This window comes from Carassius auratus, chromosome 32 (genome assembly GCF_003368295.1).
Source record: "Carassius auratus strain Wakin chromosome 32, ASM336829v1, whole genome shotgun sequence".
Lineage (NCBI taxonomy): Eukaryota > Metazoa > Chordata > Actinopteri > Cypriniformes > Cyprinidae > Carassius > Carassius auratus.
Window position 1 is genome coordinate 6,717,221 of NC_039274.1, and position 18,325 is coordinate 6,735,545.

General features: G+C 39.8%; 3 protein-coding genes across 9 annotated transcripts in view; 1 reads left to right on the plus strand and 2 right to left on the minus strand.

The window, feature by feature from the left end:
• The window catches only part of LOC113051456 (PHD finger protein 21A-like), a 30,007-nt gene extending 17,971 nt beyond the window's left edge, over positions 1 to 12,036 (plus strand). For 4 of the 6 annotated variants that reach the window (XM_026215219.1, XM_026215221.1, XM_026215220.1 and 1 more), the window contains 11 exons: positions 1,737 to 1,982; positions 2,254 to 2,325; positions 3,431 to 3,688; positions 4,060 to 4,218; positions 4,322 to 4,373; positions 4,456 to 4,535; positions 4,645 to 4,702; positions 6,561 to 6,583; positions 7,630 to 7,705; positions 8,488 to 8,591; positions 8,774 to 12,036. In XM_026215219.1, coding sequence (XP_026071004.1) covers positions 1,737 to 1,982; positions 2,254 to 2,325; positions 3,431 to 3,688; positions 4,060 to 4,218; positions 4,322 to 4,373; positions 4,456 to 4,535; positions 4,645 to 4,702; positions 6,561 to 6,583; positions 7,630 to 7,705; positions 8,488 to 8,591; positions 8,774 to 9,343 — 1,698 coding nt within the window. In that variant the 3' untranslated portion in view covers positions 9,344 to 12,036. The remainder of the gene's footprint in view (positions 1 to 1,736; positions 1,983 to 2,253; positions 2,326 to 3,430; positions 3,689 to 4,059; positions 4,219 to 4,321; positions 4,374 to 4,455; positions 4,536 to 4,644; positions 4,703 to 6,560; positions 6,584 to 7,629; positions 7,706 to 8,487; positions 8,592 to 8,773) is intronic. The other 2 variants (XM_026215222.1, XM_026215225.1) reach the window with 2 other exon arrangements.
• Positions 10,535 to 15,766, minus strand: LOC113051463 (ras-related and estrogen-regulated growth inhibitor-like). Its single transcript, XM_026215236.1, has 7 exons — positions 15,290 to 15,766; positions 14,972 to 15,049; positions 14,823 to 14,879; positions 14,620 to 14,693; positions 13,777 to 13,924; positions 13,299 to 13,392; positions 10,535 to 13,043 (listed from the first exon to the last, which is right to left on the minus strand). Coding segments are annotated over exons 1-7 (642 nt in total). The 5' UTR covers positions 15,291 to 15,766; the 3' UTR covers positions 10,535 to 12,853.
• An 83-nt stretch (positions 15,767 to 15,849) lies between these two features.
• Positions 15,850 to 18,236, minus strand: LOC113051462 (putative nuclease HARBI1). 2 transcript variants are annotated; one of them, XM_026215234.1, is made up of 3 exons: positions 18,096 to 18,236; positions 16,811 to 17,499; positions 15,850 to 16,714 (listed from the first exon to the last, which is right to left on the minus strand). In XM_026215234.1, the coding sequence occupies exons 2-3, from the start codon at positions 17,478 to 17,480 to the stop codon at positions 16,338 to 16,340; spliced, it is 1,047 nt and encodes a 348-aa protein (XP_026071019.1). In that variant the 5' UTR covers positions 17,481 to 17,499; positions 18,096 to 18,236; the 3' UTR covers positions 15,850 to 16,337. The 2 variants fall into 2 exon arrangements, with proteins under 2 accessions (XP_026071019.1, XP_026071020.1); XM_026215235.1 differs by having other exon boundaries at positions 18,014 to 18,096.
• Between the last annotated feature and the right edge of the window lie 89 nt (positions 18,237 to 18,325).

An 18,325-nucleotide genomic window follows, 5' to 3' on the forward strand; every position in this document is an offset into this window, starting at 1 on the left:
AAAAATACTTTGTGCACATGCACAGTTTACATCTTAGGGATGTGTATATGCTTATTTACGTCTTACTAAATGGTAACTAGAGGAGACTGAGTATTTATGTATTTAAGTATTTGCTAAAAAATACTGAAAGTTCTGACATATGTCAACTTTCTTTTTAGATACAGTGTCATGCGAAAGTTTGGAAACCCCTTGCGGAATCTGTGAAAATGTGAATAATTTTAACAAAATAACAGAGATCATACTAAATGCATGTTATTTTTGATTTAGTACTGTCCTGAGTTAGATGTTTACATTTAGTCCACAAGACCCTTTTTCTTAATACTGTGTGTGGTTACCTGGATGATCCACGACTGGTTGTTTGTTTTGGTCATGAGTCCCTTGTTTGTTCTGAAGTTAAACTGAGCACTGTTCTTCAGAAAAATCTGCAGTCCTGCAGAATCTTCAGTTTTCCAGCATCTTTTGGATATTTGCACTCTTTCTAGCAGTGACTTTATGATGTTGAGATCCATCTTTTCACACAGAGGACAACTGAGGGACTCAAACACAAATGTTAAAAAAGGTTCAAACATTCACTAATGCTCCAGAAGGAAACAAGATGCATTAAAGCTGCGGTAGGGAACTTTTGACGCTTTAGCGGTTAATAAACAGAACTGCTTGCGTCTTGCGGAAGAACATTGTAGCCGGAACTACTTCTCTCTGTTTATGTCTATGAAGAATCACAAAGGTACTGGGTTACTCCACCGCGGTACCCCCGAAGCAATCTAAAATAGTCCGAATATAAACATTTATTATAGGTGCACCCTAGTGATTCAGGACAAGCTAAAAACACGGTTTGGAAAATTGATTCATTGTGTACTCTCTTATTATATATATTTTTCTACATTTTGAACACAAACAAAGTTGGAGTTTGTGCAAATGGCAATAGGACCATTGGGAGGAGCCAGAGGAGCTTGATTTTTTCACAGATTATCTGTCTCATATTCTACTGTCAGGACATAATGACAGGTTTAATAAATATGTAAAAAATATTTTTTTTACAAAAGTTCCCTACAGCACCTTTAAGAACCGGGGGTGAAAACTTTTGGAAATTAAAAATCAAGGTAAATTGTACTTTATTTGTGTTTGTATTTGCTGGAAACATACAAGTATCTTCTGTTGCTTCTGAAGGGCAGTACTAAATGGGAAAAATATATATTTCAACAAAATAAGAAAAATGGCCATCTTCATCCTGTTCAAAAGTTTTCACCCCCCAGCTCTTAATGCATCTTGTTTCCTTCTGGAGCATCAGTGAATGTTTAAACGTTTTTTAATATTTGTGTTTGAATCCCCCAATTGTCCTCCGTGTGGAAAGATGTATCTCAAAATCATACAGTCACTGCTGGAAAGGGTTCAAATATGCAAAAGAAGATGGAAAACGGAACAATCTGCAGGACCTGAAGGATTTTTCTGAAGAACAGTGTTCAGTTTAACTGTTCAGAACAAACAAGGGTTCCCAAACTTTTGAATGTTTTTTTTTTTTTTTTTTTTTTTTTCTTGTGTATCATTAAGTCAAAATAGAGCAGTTATACTCATGGTAGCTTCAGTGACATTATCTCAGTGGCTTTTTTTTTTTTGTCTTTCATTATAAGAAGAGTGGCCAGAATAGTCTGCAGAGCCTTAGGTTCAGTAAGAAGACCTAACCTATAAAAGAAAGAAGAAACCTCTTTACAGCAGTGTATGTGTTTGTGACCCTGTAGAGCTCTGTGGCTCCTGTCATTGCTTCAAAGACTCTACCTCTGGTGCTGAGAGCTGCCACACACACCTCACCTATCATCATGACACCAGCACCTACTTTCACCGTGGTCACAACCCTCGGCAGCACACTCCTGGCAAGCCCTCCTAGCTCAGACCCTCAGAAGTCCCCAGTAAACTTCCAGCCGGTCATCCAAACGACCAATCAGGGAGCAGAGCCACTGCGAGTCATACCCAACAGCACTGTTGTTGTAAGTATTTCTCAAGCTGTTTTGGCCCTCTTGTTGTAGAACAAGAAGAGATTTGTTTTCTAATTCCCACTTGTTTTGCAAACGGCATGTGAATTGGGAGGCAAAATCGGTTTTAATATAGATCCCAAGAGCTCACGGCTGCTTCCTTTAGATTTTAGATTGCATTGCATCTTTCTCTATTTGTGGTTAAATAGCTAAAGGTCTTTGTTGTAGGATGTGTGTTGGACAGGTTAGTGAAGTAAGGGTGTCTAAATGGGCGGTCTTGTCACAGGTGCAAGCTGCCTCCCAACCAATCAAAGTCCCTCAGTTTGTTCCTCCAGCCAGACAGACAACTCTACCACAGGTTTGTTTCCACACAAACCCTTCACACCCTACTGCCTGGCTGGACTAGTCAAAACCCCTCACTGCTGAGTGTTAGTGTGTGCATCTATGTGTCTTATGTTTTTTTTTTTTTTCAGCTGCAGGTGTTACTTTTCTGTGTGATATTTTCTTCATGCTCCACCCTGTCTTCTTGCTCTGCAATTAATTTCTTTGTGCTTACATAGTGGTGATGTTTGCAATCCTTGCTTTGGCTGTTGCTTTTGACCCTACAGTAAACTGAACCTTAACCCTGATCTCTCTCCAGCAGTATTCTGTGCTGTTGTGTGCATGCATATATGCAAGGGTTGGATGATATAAATCGTGCATCACATAGTAATTTTTAAAGTCTGGGGTTGATAAGATTTTTAACAAATGTTTTTTAAATTGTTTTCTACATATTACAATTTAGTTTTTTCTTTCAATGGTAAAGCTGAATTCTCAGCAGCCATTACTCCAGTCTTCAGTGTCACATTAGTCCATTTAGTTTATTTTATAAATGGTTCAAAAGAACAGTGTTTATTTAAAATGAGAATCGTTTTAACATTCTAAATATCTTTAAAAGTATTTTTTTTTTATCTTACTGACCTCAAACTTTAGTGTATATCACATAAAAACCATAGTCACATAGTAATTTATATAATATTATAATTTTAGTTGGAAATTTATTGAAAAATGTTTCATATATTAAATGATGCAAAGTGTTTTTATTTTATTTTTTATAATTTAATAAATTACATACTTAAAGTACTTCATGTTTTATTTTCTATCTTTATTCAGAACTTGATGGATGCAAACTAAAAGATAAGGTTATCCATAACAAATAATTAAACATTTTATTGAAATATTTATAATATAAAATAATAGTTAATACATAGGCAACTTTATATTGGAGTGGAGCTGGTGTTAGTAGTAATGTGTCGTAGTAATGTAGGGAACCTCTTTCTGTGCTGCTGTGTTAAACTGCTGGGTAAAGCATCACTTTTCTGATACAGTACCTCAGTCATTTTTTCACTGCTCAGGTCCACCTTTTAATTTCTCCAGTCATTCCACAAATAATTCTTCTCTTTTTCCTGTGTATATGTGAGCAGGTCAGACCAAAACCTCCAGCGTCTTTGTCTCCTGCTGCTGGTCAGGTTTCTGTGCACACCTTACAGTCACCGGTGTTACTGAGCACTGCCCTCCCTTCCTCTGGTCACGTCCAGCAGATGCGGATCCTCAATGGCCTGCCCTGCCCCAACAGCTCTAACAACACAAGCGTCCCGATCTCCCCATCTACACAAACACAGCCATCTGCACAGAGACACACACAGCACTTACCTCACAACAGCCCCAGCTCTGACAACACGGTGAGGGGAATTCACATGAAATGTGTTTAGGTTTACTCTAAAACATTCATTAGCTCATAAAACATTTCTTTAAGGAAAGTCGGTTCACTCAGCAGCCACCTTTGTCCATCTCCTTCTAATATTGCCTCCTTCTAATTCAGCATGGACACGTTAAATTAAAATGTGACCTTAAAGACAAACTATTTCTATTTTATTATTTCTAAAAATATATCATGGTTTCCATAAAAATATTAAGCACCATTGATTTCGATAATTGATGATAATATGAGATGTTTCTTGTGCACCAAATCAGAATATTAGACTGATTTCTGAAGTGTTATGTCCACAAACTTGAATTTATGTGTATTAAAACATCTTTGTTTCTGCTTCAGATACCCGCAGTGGAATATGGGACAGAGCCAAAGACTTCATTGCTCATCTCTCCAGACACTCCTACACACACTTCACCTCCACAGTCTTTAGATACGCCATCTTCACCTGCCCCCTCCAACACACACACTCCTGCCTCCAAACATCAGGAGAGCCCTCTGGTAAAATACATTTACGTTTATATCACAGTTTATAATGACGATAATGATAAGTGTGGTAATGTAGATTATGTTGATTAGATAATAGCATGCATTCTTTCCACAGAAACTGGCCTTCATGTTGTCTCTGGGACTGGTCACCCGCGACTATTTAGAAGGTCAGGAGAAAGAAATGTGTCTGTGTGTGGGTTTGTTTGTGTGCATGCATGTCTATTGACCTTTCCCGCTTTGCTTGGGTAGAGATTCAAAGCAGGCGTCAGGAACGCAAGAGACGAACAACAGCAAATCCAATATACAGTGGAGCCATGTTTGAACCAGAGGTAACAAACATACACACCCATCAATCAAGAGCAGTTCAGTGCAGACAGATTGAAAATATCCAAAGGAATGAGCCATGCTTACATGTACATGCATGCTTCTGTGTTTCAGCGGAAGAAGAGCTCAGTGTCGTATCTGAGTTCAATAAACCAGTCCAGCAGGAAGAGAGGTGAGTTTTATATTAGATACTCTAGTGGAAAAAATACAAGCATTGATATAACAGGTTGTTAAAGGTTTTTGCTTAAGCAAGCATCATCACTGTTGCTTTCGTTCTTCAGGGAATTTAACTTGTCCTCCACCATTTCTCCTACTGACATTAATGTTGTGATGTAACTGATGTAGCGACAGATAGATCTTTTCCTGCCAATTGTAACACATATCCGAGTGTAATAGATTATCAAAATAAAAACAATCTAAATAGGGGGGAGACTTGGTTCATGCATTGGTTGTTGTTTGGAGTCAGATCTGAATGGGAGTTTGCAGTGGATTGCATGAAAGGGACGGGGTTATAGTGAAAGAAGTCTTGTTGTTTCACTGAAATTATGGCATTTTGCTTGAATTTTTCAAGGTAACAAAAATAAACATTTTGTTATTTTGACAATGAGTTGTCTAGTTTTATTGCTCTAAAAATCACAAGCCAGTTATCATTCAGTTCTCTAAGCCCTGTTTTTTACACCTCTCCTCGTGAACTGGTCCACTCTGCTTTATTTCCATCAGTCAGTCTCCCTCTGTCTCACACAAGCACACATTCAGCAGTAATGACTGTTTGATTATGTAATGTGCTTACAGGCTCTCTGGAGTGCATGTGTGAGGCAGAAAGAAATGACCCTGCAGTGTGTTAAGTGGGATAATGACTGTCTTCAGGCTGCTGTAAAAGTGTGTACATTAGTAAAAGACTCAGACAATGTACACAGCCTGCTTTATAGATTTACCATCAGGCGAGTTGTGCACATCCTAAAGGTGCGACAATACAGCATCAATAGTGTGCCACTAATACTTGTATTGACTTAATTACACACCCTAATGTTATTCCAAACTTTATAACTGACTGACTTTCTATAAGATATTTCGTTTTTATTGTTCTTGTCTGTATAATAAAAACCTAGAGTATTAACACTGACTTCCATAAGGGTGAGCAAATTAGTTTTCATCTTACAGTAAACTATCCCTGCAAGTTAAATCCTGAAAGAACTGAAGCTGTGTGCACAAAAGTTAAAGATGTGGCTTGCTTGAGTCAATTATCTGTCGTAGAGTAAAGTGAGTATCAATTTGAATGAGGACAGAATCAGAATAACTTGCAGTATAGCCAAAATTAAGCTTTTTGATTAAAATTCAAAATTATGCTTTTTGATATTTTTGGATTCAGAAGTCCCCGTCTCATTTAAAACCTGTTGTTAATATATTTGTTTGAAGGCTGATTAAAAGCCTCCTTCACCAGTAGTAGTGTTTGTTGAGAAGCTATTTCTTAAATAGATCTGTAACACATTTAGGACCAGGTCATGTTTATTGCCTATATTGTTTAGTTGAATTTAGCTCTTGACTTGGCTCTATGTGTAAAATGAATAGAGCTCATTTAAAACAATAACACATTATTTATTTGTTTTATTTGACATTGAAACAAAGATAATGTAATGTAACAGTGCTATGAGTAGTTGATGATAAAGGACTTGTTCTGTTAATGCTCAGTGCACACATGAACGTGACATTTCTGTTGATATGTGATGCTGCATATTCACTTACAGACTCGTCGTAACATTTGACAGCATCTGTGTTAGCTGTGGATGAAATAAGCTTCTTGATGCCTGATAAGCTTCTTTGAATCATTGCCCTCTGATCGTTGTTTGTTATTGGCATTTCTTATCCCCATCTGCCTAAAAATAATGCCTTCTGCCTTTATCAACTGATCTGAGGCCAGCTTTTGCAGAATGTGTTGTTACCCAGCATGCAATGCTTCCTTTTGTGATCTAACGTTGCTCTCTCCCTCCCAACCACCATCACACCACCCCCGCCTGCTCCTGCTACTCTAGCCAATGAGGACAGCTTGTCAGAGGTACGCTACACCAAAGTTTCGTCTTCCTTTTCCTTTTCTTTTCTTTTTCTTTCCTTTTGTGTTTTGTTTGTCCTTTGTTTCATCTCACCCAGGTCGCCTTTCTAAAAACTGCAGTATTGTGGAGCGGGGGCCCCTCCCCCCAACCACCAGCAGCCATCATTCTGCCTCCCCAGACCTCCAGCGGCCCACCGCGGGCAGCCCATTCTCCCCTGCCCTTTCACTCACCCTTCCATCTCATTCACCCTCACCCAGCCCCAGCTCAGCAGGGGATGTAAGTAGCTGTGATGGTCCACTACAGTTACTAAGATAAATTCAGACTTCCCTATCCCAGTGTTCGCCGTGCTCACCAGCGACATCTAGTGGTAGAAGAGGTGCATTAAGACTTTCATTGTCGTTCACTCTCACTGTCATTCATTTCATTTTTCGTACCATGCCATGTCACATTTCACTTTTGTCACTAGTCTTACTTAACTTATGTTCATTCAATATAGACTTTTAATATGAATAGCATTGTTATTTCAGGGCATCATTTGATGAAATTGAAGACAAAGATGCCGCTATTTTACTCAAACCAACCAAAAACGTTCTATTTACATATAAGCTAAGTTTAGATGGAATGGAGACTACAAGCATGAGGTTTTGACTGAGGAGTCAGATTTAGTGGCTGCAGTGGGCAGCGTCTCGTGTGTGATGCTTGCTAATAATCTGGGCGTCATGCAGCTCTGCCTAAAACGCCAAAGCCAGAGGCGTGAGCCCACAGTTCTGCTGCTTAAGACCCCTCAAGTTGGAAGAAATTGATGCAGGACCTAATATTTATTCCAAATATTAATAGCCAGAAATTTCCATCAAGATTTTTTGCAAGTTTAGCTAGCCTCATTTCTTTCCACTTCATTTAATTTCACTATTATAAATTAATTTCCACATTAAAGTTTATGTTTTTGTGTGTTTATGTACGTTTATGTTTTTGTGTGTTTAACTTTGAATGCAATGCAGACTGTGACGAATTGTGTATTTCAGTATCATTGAGTTGTTCTCGTTTTCTTCAGATTCTGCAGAAGGAAGATGCCATTGAGTGGCCAGGGACTCTGGCTATTGTCCATTCCTACATCTCCTATAAAGCAGGTAAGGAGTTTCACATATAACTAATGATGCTGTCTAGAGGTCTCTTGTTATGAGTTTCTTATGAAGTGCATCAGTAAATCTCTGATCTTTGGAAAAACTTAACTCTTGCCATGAACCAAACCAACCAGCTCTGAGATGAACCACGACATTGCACACTTTAAGAACAGCAGAGAAGTATATGAAAATCAGGAGAAAAGATGCAAGTTGTAGCCTGTGCACTTAACATCTCTTTATGAACTACACCAGCTACAGCTTTCAAAGTGTTGCAAATGATGTAATCAAATAAATAATGGTAGTACAATGTACTTTTCTGAAATACAGTACAACAAGACACACAAGGACAGAAGTATAATATGCTATTTGCTTATCAAGATGATAATGTTATTAGATTTTATTAATATTATTATATTTGTCTCGTGATTTGCTTCGACTTTCACAACTACCTTTAATGATATTCAAAATGTTGGAATAAAAACTCAAATAAGGCTCCGTAGAAAGCAGCCTACTTTTAAATATGAAGAGATTGAAGCACTTGAAGTAAATATGCTATAAAACCTAGCTCTTTCAAGAACATGTATCTTAAATGTGTCAAAAGTTCCTCAAACAAAAGCCTCCACAATTGATTAATAACCTCGGCTCTCATGCTAGATCTGTTTCAAAAGGGTTCTACAGAATTATTAAAAATCGATTTCTCTGTGGGGGAAAAATGAATGAGATTTTGACTTCCAGAGCACAACCTGTTCTTTCTGTAGTTATTTAAACATACACTCGTTTCCCTGCAGCTAAAGAGGGAGAGAAAGATCGCCTGAAGACATGGAGCACCGAGCTGCGGCAGGAGAGAGAGACGCTGGAGCACAGAATCGGACAACTCAGCAACTCTATAACAGTGAGAGAACTCTTACATTCATATCCACTTTTGTCTGCGCGATGATGAGTCATACCACTGAAATTACAAATCCAACTGATGCATTCATTTCTTGTTCCGTACCTCCAGAAGGCCACTAACTATATAGTGATGAGATTTTGGTTGCATGAGTCAGCAGCACTGTGTCCTCTCTCCCTGCACAGAGCTGCGCGGACAGCAAGACCAGCGTACTGGCCCAGCAGAGAGAGATGGAGGCTTCGCTTGAGAAGATGAGAGGGCTGGTGCATCTGATCAGAGGGATCCAGTTGTCTCCCTTCATCTGTCCCGGGGTCATGGCGAATGGAGAAACCTCCCACAACGGAGCTTCCAAACCCAGCAGCTTCAGCGCGGTCACCACAGACACAAACAACAACACAAATACCCTAACAAGCTCCTCAGAAGCGACGGTGATCGTTAACACCCTCACAAACACGAGCGATACCTTTAAGCAGATCGCCACGAATAACAACCCAGAGGCTGCAGGTGCGAATAGCGATGAGGGCAGCGAGGAGAGCGCACAAATCAACAGCACGTCCAGAATCAAGAGCCAACCCAACAATATAAACGCCACAGCCTTCAGCAATAACAGCAGCGACCAGACGCTTCTCAGTACCAACGGAGCCGTGGCCACAGGGGAGGAGAATACGAAAAAACACAACGAGCTCAGCGTCATCCCGCAGGTTCTCCTCGGCTCAATCCTACCCCTTACAGAAGTGTCAGAGGGGGTGAAATAGCATCGACTACTCCGCCGCAGTTGGGGCCCAAAGCGTGCCAGTTAACAGTGTTGTTGTTTCGTGTTCTCGTTTCATCTCTTGTATCTATGAGGGACAGAAAATCCATAGTGCCATTTACTACATGCAGGAAGGAGGTTCCTAAAGTACCAGCAATGTGTATGCTCACGTGTGCACACCCAAAAGATTTCTACAAAGAATAATGATATAGAAAAGAGTAATAAAATGTAAAGATATCACACCATTGTGTGCCTGATACAGTTGCCATAGCACCTCTGAGTGGGAACGCTCCTGAAGGCTGGATCGGGGTGAAGGTCTCGTCCTGCTAGATGAGTAGTGCAGCTTCCTATCAGGTCCTGTAGCTCTGATCCAAGACATAAGATACGACGTGTTGGGGAGTTCAGCATCCGTTTTGTCTGTGAAACGTAACCGAGGTGCAGTTGTTTCGTCTAGTTTTCAGTTGTTGTGTCTCCAGGACCGAACTCGGAGCGCAAACACAGGTTCTTTGTCACACACTGACAGAAATACAGGTCTTCCAGGCGTTCTTCTGGAGGTTTAACTAGTATCATTTGCATTGTTTTAAAAAAACCGAAACCCTTCTGTAAATACGTTTTGCTATTTTTTACCTTATTTATCATTTTGTTCTTTCGTACAAAAATATTCCGTAATTCTGTTCTGCCAAATAATGGATGCCACAGGGAACTGTTCTTTTACATTACTCTGAACACTAAATAGATATTTAAGAGTAGTAGAGTAGTATTTGTAGTGTCAGTCCTGATATGTCTGAGGTAAATTCTGACCATGCCTTATCTACTGAACAGATGTGATTTATTGAGAGCGTGGTTCAGGCGCAGTCACAGAAGGGAATGATTTGAGACGTTTTTCACATTACTTTTCACTCCATTTCTACATTTAGAGGATTTTTTATTTACCCAGACTGTAGCAGGGGTCTCATGCCTTGTCCGATGGCTTGCAGTCAGAAATATCCCATAAAACCGCTATGCCAGTAACGTTATACTTATAGGCCAATTCAAGGGCTTCTGTTCTGTATCGTTTTAACTTTACTACACTGTTCTGTAAACCTCTCCAAAAGCACAGCACAGCAGGCGTATGTTATACAGGCCTAGCTCAACTCTTTCACTATCATCTCTTCGGGGCTCTTCTGTTATCACTTTATTTACCTTGTTGCATTTCTCTAACCGTATCGGAGCTCTCGACGCTCTCTCACCGCTGTGCATTTCACAGTGTGTGACTGCACATGAACGAGCACAGACAAACACACCAGACCAGTTCTAACACCTGAGAGACAGCCGCCGTAGCTTGAACACCGCATCATGTGCCAAGATGACACTTCCACAGTGTTTTTCCTTTAAAAAACAAAACAAGCACAAGAGATAATTCCAGAAACACGGTGGTGTCAGACACTCTTTTGATAAAAGACAGAAATGTTTTGCGTTTATATCTTCATTTCAGGTTTGTGAGTGTTTTCCGTGCTGAACATGAAGCTCTGGTCTGCTGTAGCCTCTGTGTATTAGTTGCCTTAAGTTCTATAGACTATGTTAGGCTGTTTCATCGTAGTGTTATGACCTGTCGGTGTCTTAGAGTCAGTTGTCAGCGAAACGTGTGCATATTCAGGTTGTGTTAGTGAGGACAGAGTCTGACCGCTCCTCAGAAGAACTCTTAAGGTTACGTCTTATATCAAAACATAAAATAATTTGCCGGTATGTTTATGAAAAACTTTACTTTTGAGTGAAACCATTCCACCCCAGTCTGATGATCTGGGTATCCGCCTCTTATTTTATATCAGCATTTTCAAGAGTTTTCAACAATCGCAGAAGTATTCAACACATTTTTTATGATAGACGTTAATACTTAAACATATTTCATCACTATTGTTAAAATTCCAAAGTGACGTAGAGAAGCTGCGTTCTGTTTGGTGGTTTAATGGTATCGAAGTGCATTGAAAAAATAAAGAAAAGGGAAAACAGCCCTTACATAAATGCTCATCTGATTTGACTTTTGCAAATGTCATCTCCTGTCCTTTAGGGGCCAAGAGTCCTGAGACCAGACGTGGTTAGTAGGACTGACTGTGCTTCTGTGACAGATGTTCCCTGAAGAGATAGATGCGTCTCCTCATTCATGTTCCTTACACATGAGAATTGGGTATTGTGTCCCGAAGTGTATGAAGTCTGATCTCCTCAGATATTAATAGCGTTTTCCGAGAGCTCAGGCTTTCGTTCATGTTTTTAAGATTCGCATAGTAATGCTTTTGAAGATTCACGTTCTTACACCTCATGCTGTTACCTCATTCAGGTTGATGAAACCCTCAAGAAAATCAAGGATAGATTATTGCAACGTGAAGATATCAAGAACTCAATTTACTTCAATTTGTTGTAAAAAAAAAAAAAAAAAAAAAGAGAAAAATGTCTAGATTCTTTCATAATAGTTTTTAAAAGGGATGTGTATTGCTCTTTTCTTTCATTTTACTTTTTTTACATTTTTGTATGTTTTGTTTCTTAATCTTGTGTGTTGCCTGATGTCTGTTTACCTTTTCTCATAGAAGTCCATGTGTAAGTTATTTGAATATATAACTTCATGAATTCTTTCTGTTGAGGAGGCTGGATATTACTGGAGCATTTGATCAATTTGTATTTATTTATTTTTACCATTTTTGCTAAATAAAATTGTAAATTAAACAGTCGTTTGTTCTCTCTAAGATCTGTTTTACATTAAAGCAGCAAATATTAACGCTGTGAACATTTAAACAATACATGCACAATTACAACATTTAGCAGTATGATACACTCTCCTGTAACCCATTTTGGAAACTATTTACTCCACAGATTGTATTCTGCACACGGCCAGGATGTAGTAAGTCTAAATACAGCTGTGTGAAATTGAAAAAAAAACTGTATAATTGGTTCTGTTCCCTCATGACATTTCAGTCTAATGGAGGCACATAAGAACAGGATCATCTGCCACATGGTGCGTCATCTGCCATTTTAAGCTCGACTTAATATTAGACAAGCTCAGTCTATCAGAATGAATTCAGTTCCTATAAATAAGCATTTGTGACTTCTCACACATTAAATTCAATTTAAATACAAAATGAATCTTGCATTGGAATGACATCATTTACAGTATTTTGATGCAAAGGAAGAGGTCAACTGAGTGGTCAATAGGATCCATTTGAAATGTTAAAGTACTTTCTCTTAAACTGGTTTAACTCAATCAGTTGCAAGTGTGAGGGGAGACTGCCTGTTTGTCCAAACAATGGGCAGGGAGTGTTTTAAGACATTATTATATATATTTAAGTGACCCATAAATTGCACGCTGCACCTTTAAAAAAAACCCCACTGCTTTTTGGTGTTTTATCCTGTCTGTCATAAACACACAAAGATCACAACGTTCGTGACACTATTTGGAAATCCAAAAGGCACTTGTTGTTCTCTGAAAGGTTACTGATTCCAGCACTACGGTTGTCATGTCTTTAACTGCGTTTAGTCTTTCTGGTCACCACTGCATGGTTTTACTCCGTGTGAGCTTGTTTTTGAGTGCGTGTCTCATCTGCAGCATCCGTGAGCGCTTGTCCATAGCCAGCAGGTGACGCTGAAACTCCTGACGCACTTCACGCACCAGCTGCGCGCACGCGGCCTCCACTGCTGAAGCGTCCTCTGCCACAGACAGCTCAAAGAAACTGCACCTACACCACCAGTGAAACCCTACCTTTAACACACACAGCAAAACCTTCTCATTCAAATATTAAATGATTTAATGGAGGCATTTCAATCAAACTGAAGATCATCTAAGTGTGTTCAAACTTTTGACTGGTAGTCATAAAATCATACTTTTTTTTTTTATTAGGATGGATAATGGAGTTCAAATAACCTTTATTTGTATGTACTTCATACTATCACTCACACCTGTGCAGTTAATAGTAGGGATAAAGCATGCTGACCTCAGGTCTGAGGCTAATGCCTGTCCCTCATCTGTCCTCACCACTCGGCCATTCTCCATGTCGCATTTGTTGGCAACGATGACTGTTGGAATACCTGGAAGACACACACACACACACACGCGCACACACAGAATGATGTAATGGATAGCTCTGACGAAGAACAGACTGCCATTAAAATGACAGTACCTGAAGATGAATGGTGTAATAAAATACTGCAGAGCTGTAATCAATCTGTAATTTACAAACTTACACTCACATGCTGCAGTTTACTATATTAAGAGTTCATGCCTGAGGTGAAATCTCTGAACTGAGACCAATTAAGGCAGGCTGAGTCACACTGATGGATAACAGCACTATTTGCTAGTTGAAGGGACCATATAAATAAACAAGACTGCTCGCAGTAGTGCTAATAGCAGAATAGTGTCACTATTTCTCCTTAGTTTGTGATCATTCACATTCTGAATCTGAATGGTCTTACCAAGCGTTTGTTTAACGTGGTCAATCAGTCTCTTCAGGCGCGATACAGCCTCAAAACTGCCACGATCCGTCACAGAGTACATAATGAGGAACCCATCGCCCCATTTAATGGAACTCTCCAGAGACGACGCAGCAGGTCCCACACATTCCTGAAAACAAACACTTCTCAATCCTGGACTTAGAGTCGAAGCGCTGCACATTTTGGATGTCTCCATTATTTAAAAGGATAGTTATTCCAAAAATGAAACCCCGCTGACTTTCACTTTATAGATAAAGCAACCATTCAGTGTAATTGACAGAAACGTTCTTTTGTGTTCTAAAAAGGAAAGAAAGTCATACAGGGCTGGATCGGCATGGTGGTGAGTACATGACGACATTTTCATTTTTGGATAAACTATCCCTTTACCCACACCTGATTTATATCATCAGCTCATTCAAAGACCTAAAATAGGTGTATCAAAGTCCTTCAAAATACCAGAACCGCTACTCTACTGCATTTACACAGACGGTGAAGCTACAGCCTTATCCTATGAATGAACAAGTGCTGCTCTACTGAGTAACACGATCAATGGCAGGCGGGCTGTTAAAGCTGCTCCGGCAGCCTGAGATTCAGCACAGCACACATGAAAGGAAAGGAATGGTTCAGAGAGTCCTGTGTCTCATCAGTGGTTTGACAAGGCAAGATCACCCTGCAGACTTTCTCTGTGTCTATGGAAAAATAGGCCTGTAAAACAGCACAGCGGCAGATGCACAGTGACAAAGAGATGCTCCCTTCATTTTTTAGGTAAGAGCCAAAACACAACACCACAACATACTGTAAGATCAAATCTCAGGCACTCTGTACCTTATTAACAGTGTCCAAAATCTCCAGCTCAATCGCCTCCTTGTCCACGATTTTCTGACACCTGTAGGTGACCTCTAAGAGACACAAATAGTATATGGCATGTCATATGATGCAGATTACTTGAATACAATGCAGATACACAAATGTTTAGAGCATGAAAACAGCTTTATAGCATCAGTGAGTTTGTATTTCACTTGTCTTACCTCTTTTATGTTCATACTCTCCAATGAAACGTCTGGTGATGAATCTGACACACAGAGCTGGAGTTCAAAAGAGAATACAGATCTATTAGTCATCAAGACCAACCAATAGTCATTAACCTCGAGAAGAAACACAAAAACAGCATTGTTACCTGTCTTCCCACAGTTATCTCTTCCCAGCACCACGAGCTTCGCCCTCAACATCTTCCGTACAGATTCTGACATGATCACTGTGGATAATATTATATCTGAATATAATAATAACAACACTTTTAGAGGCAGGCCAAATAAATGACCGCGGCTGCTGTTAGTAACAGGTGCTCTTTCTCGGGTTGAGCTTGACTGCACTTCCGCTACGCTAAAGATGATAGATAAATGCGGCAGAGCAGATGCAAATTTGAGTTTAATACAAAGTTAGAATACAAAGCACCGTGTTGAAGAATGAAACAAAGTTCCCCAGAAATACTTACTTTGCTCTCGAAAGTTGTTAAAAGTGTGAGCATCTATATCACTGTGTTCCAGTGGAGACTCTTGTGGAGCTCATATGCTGCAGTCTCTGCTGCTCCTGCGCTCTCCGTCTGTCTGCTATTAGTAATTACATTAGAAATAGCGCGCGCACACACACACTGCGGACAGCACGTCATTGTTCAGCGTGGTCTCTCTTCTTATTCCACACATTCATCACCGGACTCGACTGAGAGACTCATTAAACAACCCGCTGATTTATCGCCTTTGACAGTCGAGCCTCCGGAGCAGCAGAGACAGAACCATTCATTAACTCAGGCTAAAATTAAAGCTTTTTATTTTTGCCCTTATATATCTTTTACTCAGATTACAGAGCATCAGTGGGGATCTTTGAGGAAGATATACTTAGTAGGTAAGTGCTTCTGATGATATGGACAAAAACATTTACAATGTGGAAGAGTTCATGAATAACTAGCAAGAGGTTTGCCTTGTTTGGAAAGTCATTTGTTCTGTGGAACCTAAGTTTTGAAACATAATGCACTTGACAGATATAAACGGACAAAACTACTGTTGATGTGTTATTTATTGATGTCAACATTTTACAGGTCTATGAGTTTTGAGTAAAATATATATACTTTTTTATTAGAATTACAATAACTTGTAATAAAATACACTATTTTCATTTATCATTGCTAAATACTTGTAATTACATTAAGTGTACATTGCTTAATACTATTTTTTTTAAACTCCAGCTTTGCACTTTTTTGTGTTCACATGACCAATAGAGTGATAAACAGCACACTCATAAAGGGATAATTCACCCAAAAATGCCATAATCATTCACTTTGTCATTCTAAAACTTTATGACTTTTCTCTTTTCATGTTGAAAATTAAGACAATATATTGAGAAACATCCCAGTGTTTTTATTTATTTGTTTACTTACCATACAATGAAATAAATTGAACTTTGAAATATCATCTTTTGTTTTCCACAGAAGAAAGAGGTGTCTCGAACAAGTAAAATGTTAAATTATGATTAAATGACATATTTTCCTAACTGAAATGATTCTGGATGAGTTCCTGTCGAACTCTGAGAGCTTCTGGGTCGACGGGGTCATTGAGATCGATATTCTCCCCTGATTGGTCCGTGGCCTCAGTCCTCTCAAAAGTCCAGGCATCAAGGCCAGACTGCAGGGAAATGTTATGTAGCACACAGCAGGCCTGGATTATATGGGAGCATTTTTCCGGGGAATACTGCAGGTAACCTTTAGCCCCATCCAGACACCGGAAACGTGTCTGAATGGCTCTGAATGTGCGGTCCACAATCTCATGCGTCGTCGTGTGGGCCAGATTATAGCGGTACTCAGCAGGGGACTCTGGACTCTGCACTGGAGTCATCAGCCACTTCTTCAAAGGGTAACGGTTGTCACCTGGAGACAAGAGACAGAAAATACACTGACATTTTCACAGGATACTTTGGCAACGTCAAGAAAAAGTAACTACAGCAACCAAACTATGTGTCTCACCTAAAAGCCAACCTTCATCATTGTCTTGCTCTTCAAACAGCTTTGCCACACTGGATTGCTTAAAGACCGCTCTATCTGTCAGACTACCTGGCCAATGTGTCTCAGCGCTCAGCAGCAGTCCTCTGGCATCACATACTAATTGGCAATTGATTGAGTGAAATCCTTTTTTATTTACATAGGAAGAGTCATCTGCATTGGGAGCTTTAATGGCTATATGTGCACAGTCCACTACTCCCATGACATTAGGAATTCCTGCTATTCGGTAAAACTCCTCTTTAGACTGCTGCCTGGTGGCCTCATCCCTAGTGAAGCCAATAAACTCGGGTGCTTTCTCAATCAGAGCTTTAGTGACGTTAGAAACACAACGGCTCATGGAGGCCTGGCTGATGCCGATCGCGTCTCCCATCTTGCTCTGGAAAGACCCGGTGGTGTAGAATCCCAGGGCAGCGAGTATCTGGACATCTGGGCTGATGGCTCTGGATCTCTGTGTCCGTCTCAACAAGCTGTCCTTTAGCAGTTCCACTAGGTAATAAATGAACTCACGTGGGAAGCCGAATGTTGTCATCAGAAATTCATCGGACACCGTCTCGATATCGAATCGATCAAGTGTTTTGTGCCCCCGGCCATGCAGCAGCAGGTCACAGTCTAGGATCGCAATAGAGATTGCCATTCCACACACTCAGGAGGACCTGTGGACAGATGACATTTGTGAAGGTCTGCTAGTGTCACGTTACGCCATGTCAATAACTAAAAGATGATACATCCAAATGTTCACATTTCTGGGCTTCTCAGAAGTGGAAATTGTCATAGTTGGGTAAACATCTATAGTGGTGGATGAAAACCACAACAAATATAATTTTTGTCATCCTATAAAATCCACAATAGCATTTCTGGGACTTTCCAGAAGAGGGAAAGAAATTTAGAGAAACGTCAAAATTGCTCTCATGCCCATTGTAGTATGAACTCATCAGCGTTTCTTAGTTTCTGTCATTAAAGGCAAATGAATACACCACAAAATGATAAATGATTCTGCATGCAGCGCTGCACTGATTTTGCCAATGTGTGACTGCTTACAACACAATCTTAAAGCCTATCTTGACCTAATCACGTATTTTTATTACAGTTACAGTTTATTACAGTTACTTATCGCTATTAAACTGAGCTAGTTTGTCGGCTCAGCACAGTATTTTACACAGAACCGACCGTGATCTCATAGTGAACAGATGTGATGGACGCAACGGCAGTGGAAAACATTCAGATTGACTGAAAATGAGTTGATCGTTACCTGCTGCACTGGAGATTGTTTGTGTGCGCCGACATCGAGGTGTGACGTCACTCGCCGTACATATTTCCTGTTCGAGGGCTACACTTTCGATATTTGTATTGGTTGTTTTAAATAATAAACTAAGAGCAGGTCCATTCATATCATAATATAACCTACATGGGCATATAACTTTATTATATCTAAATTCCGTAGTCATTTGACTATATTTAAAAAAACAACGAAAGTGGCGA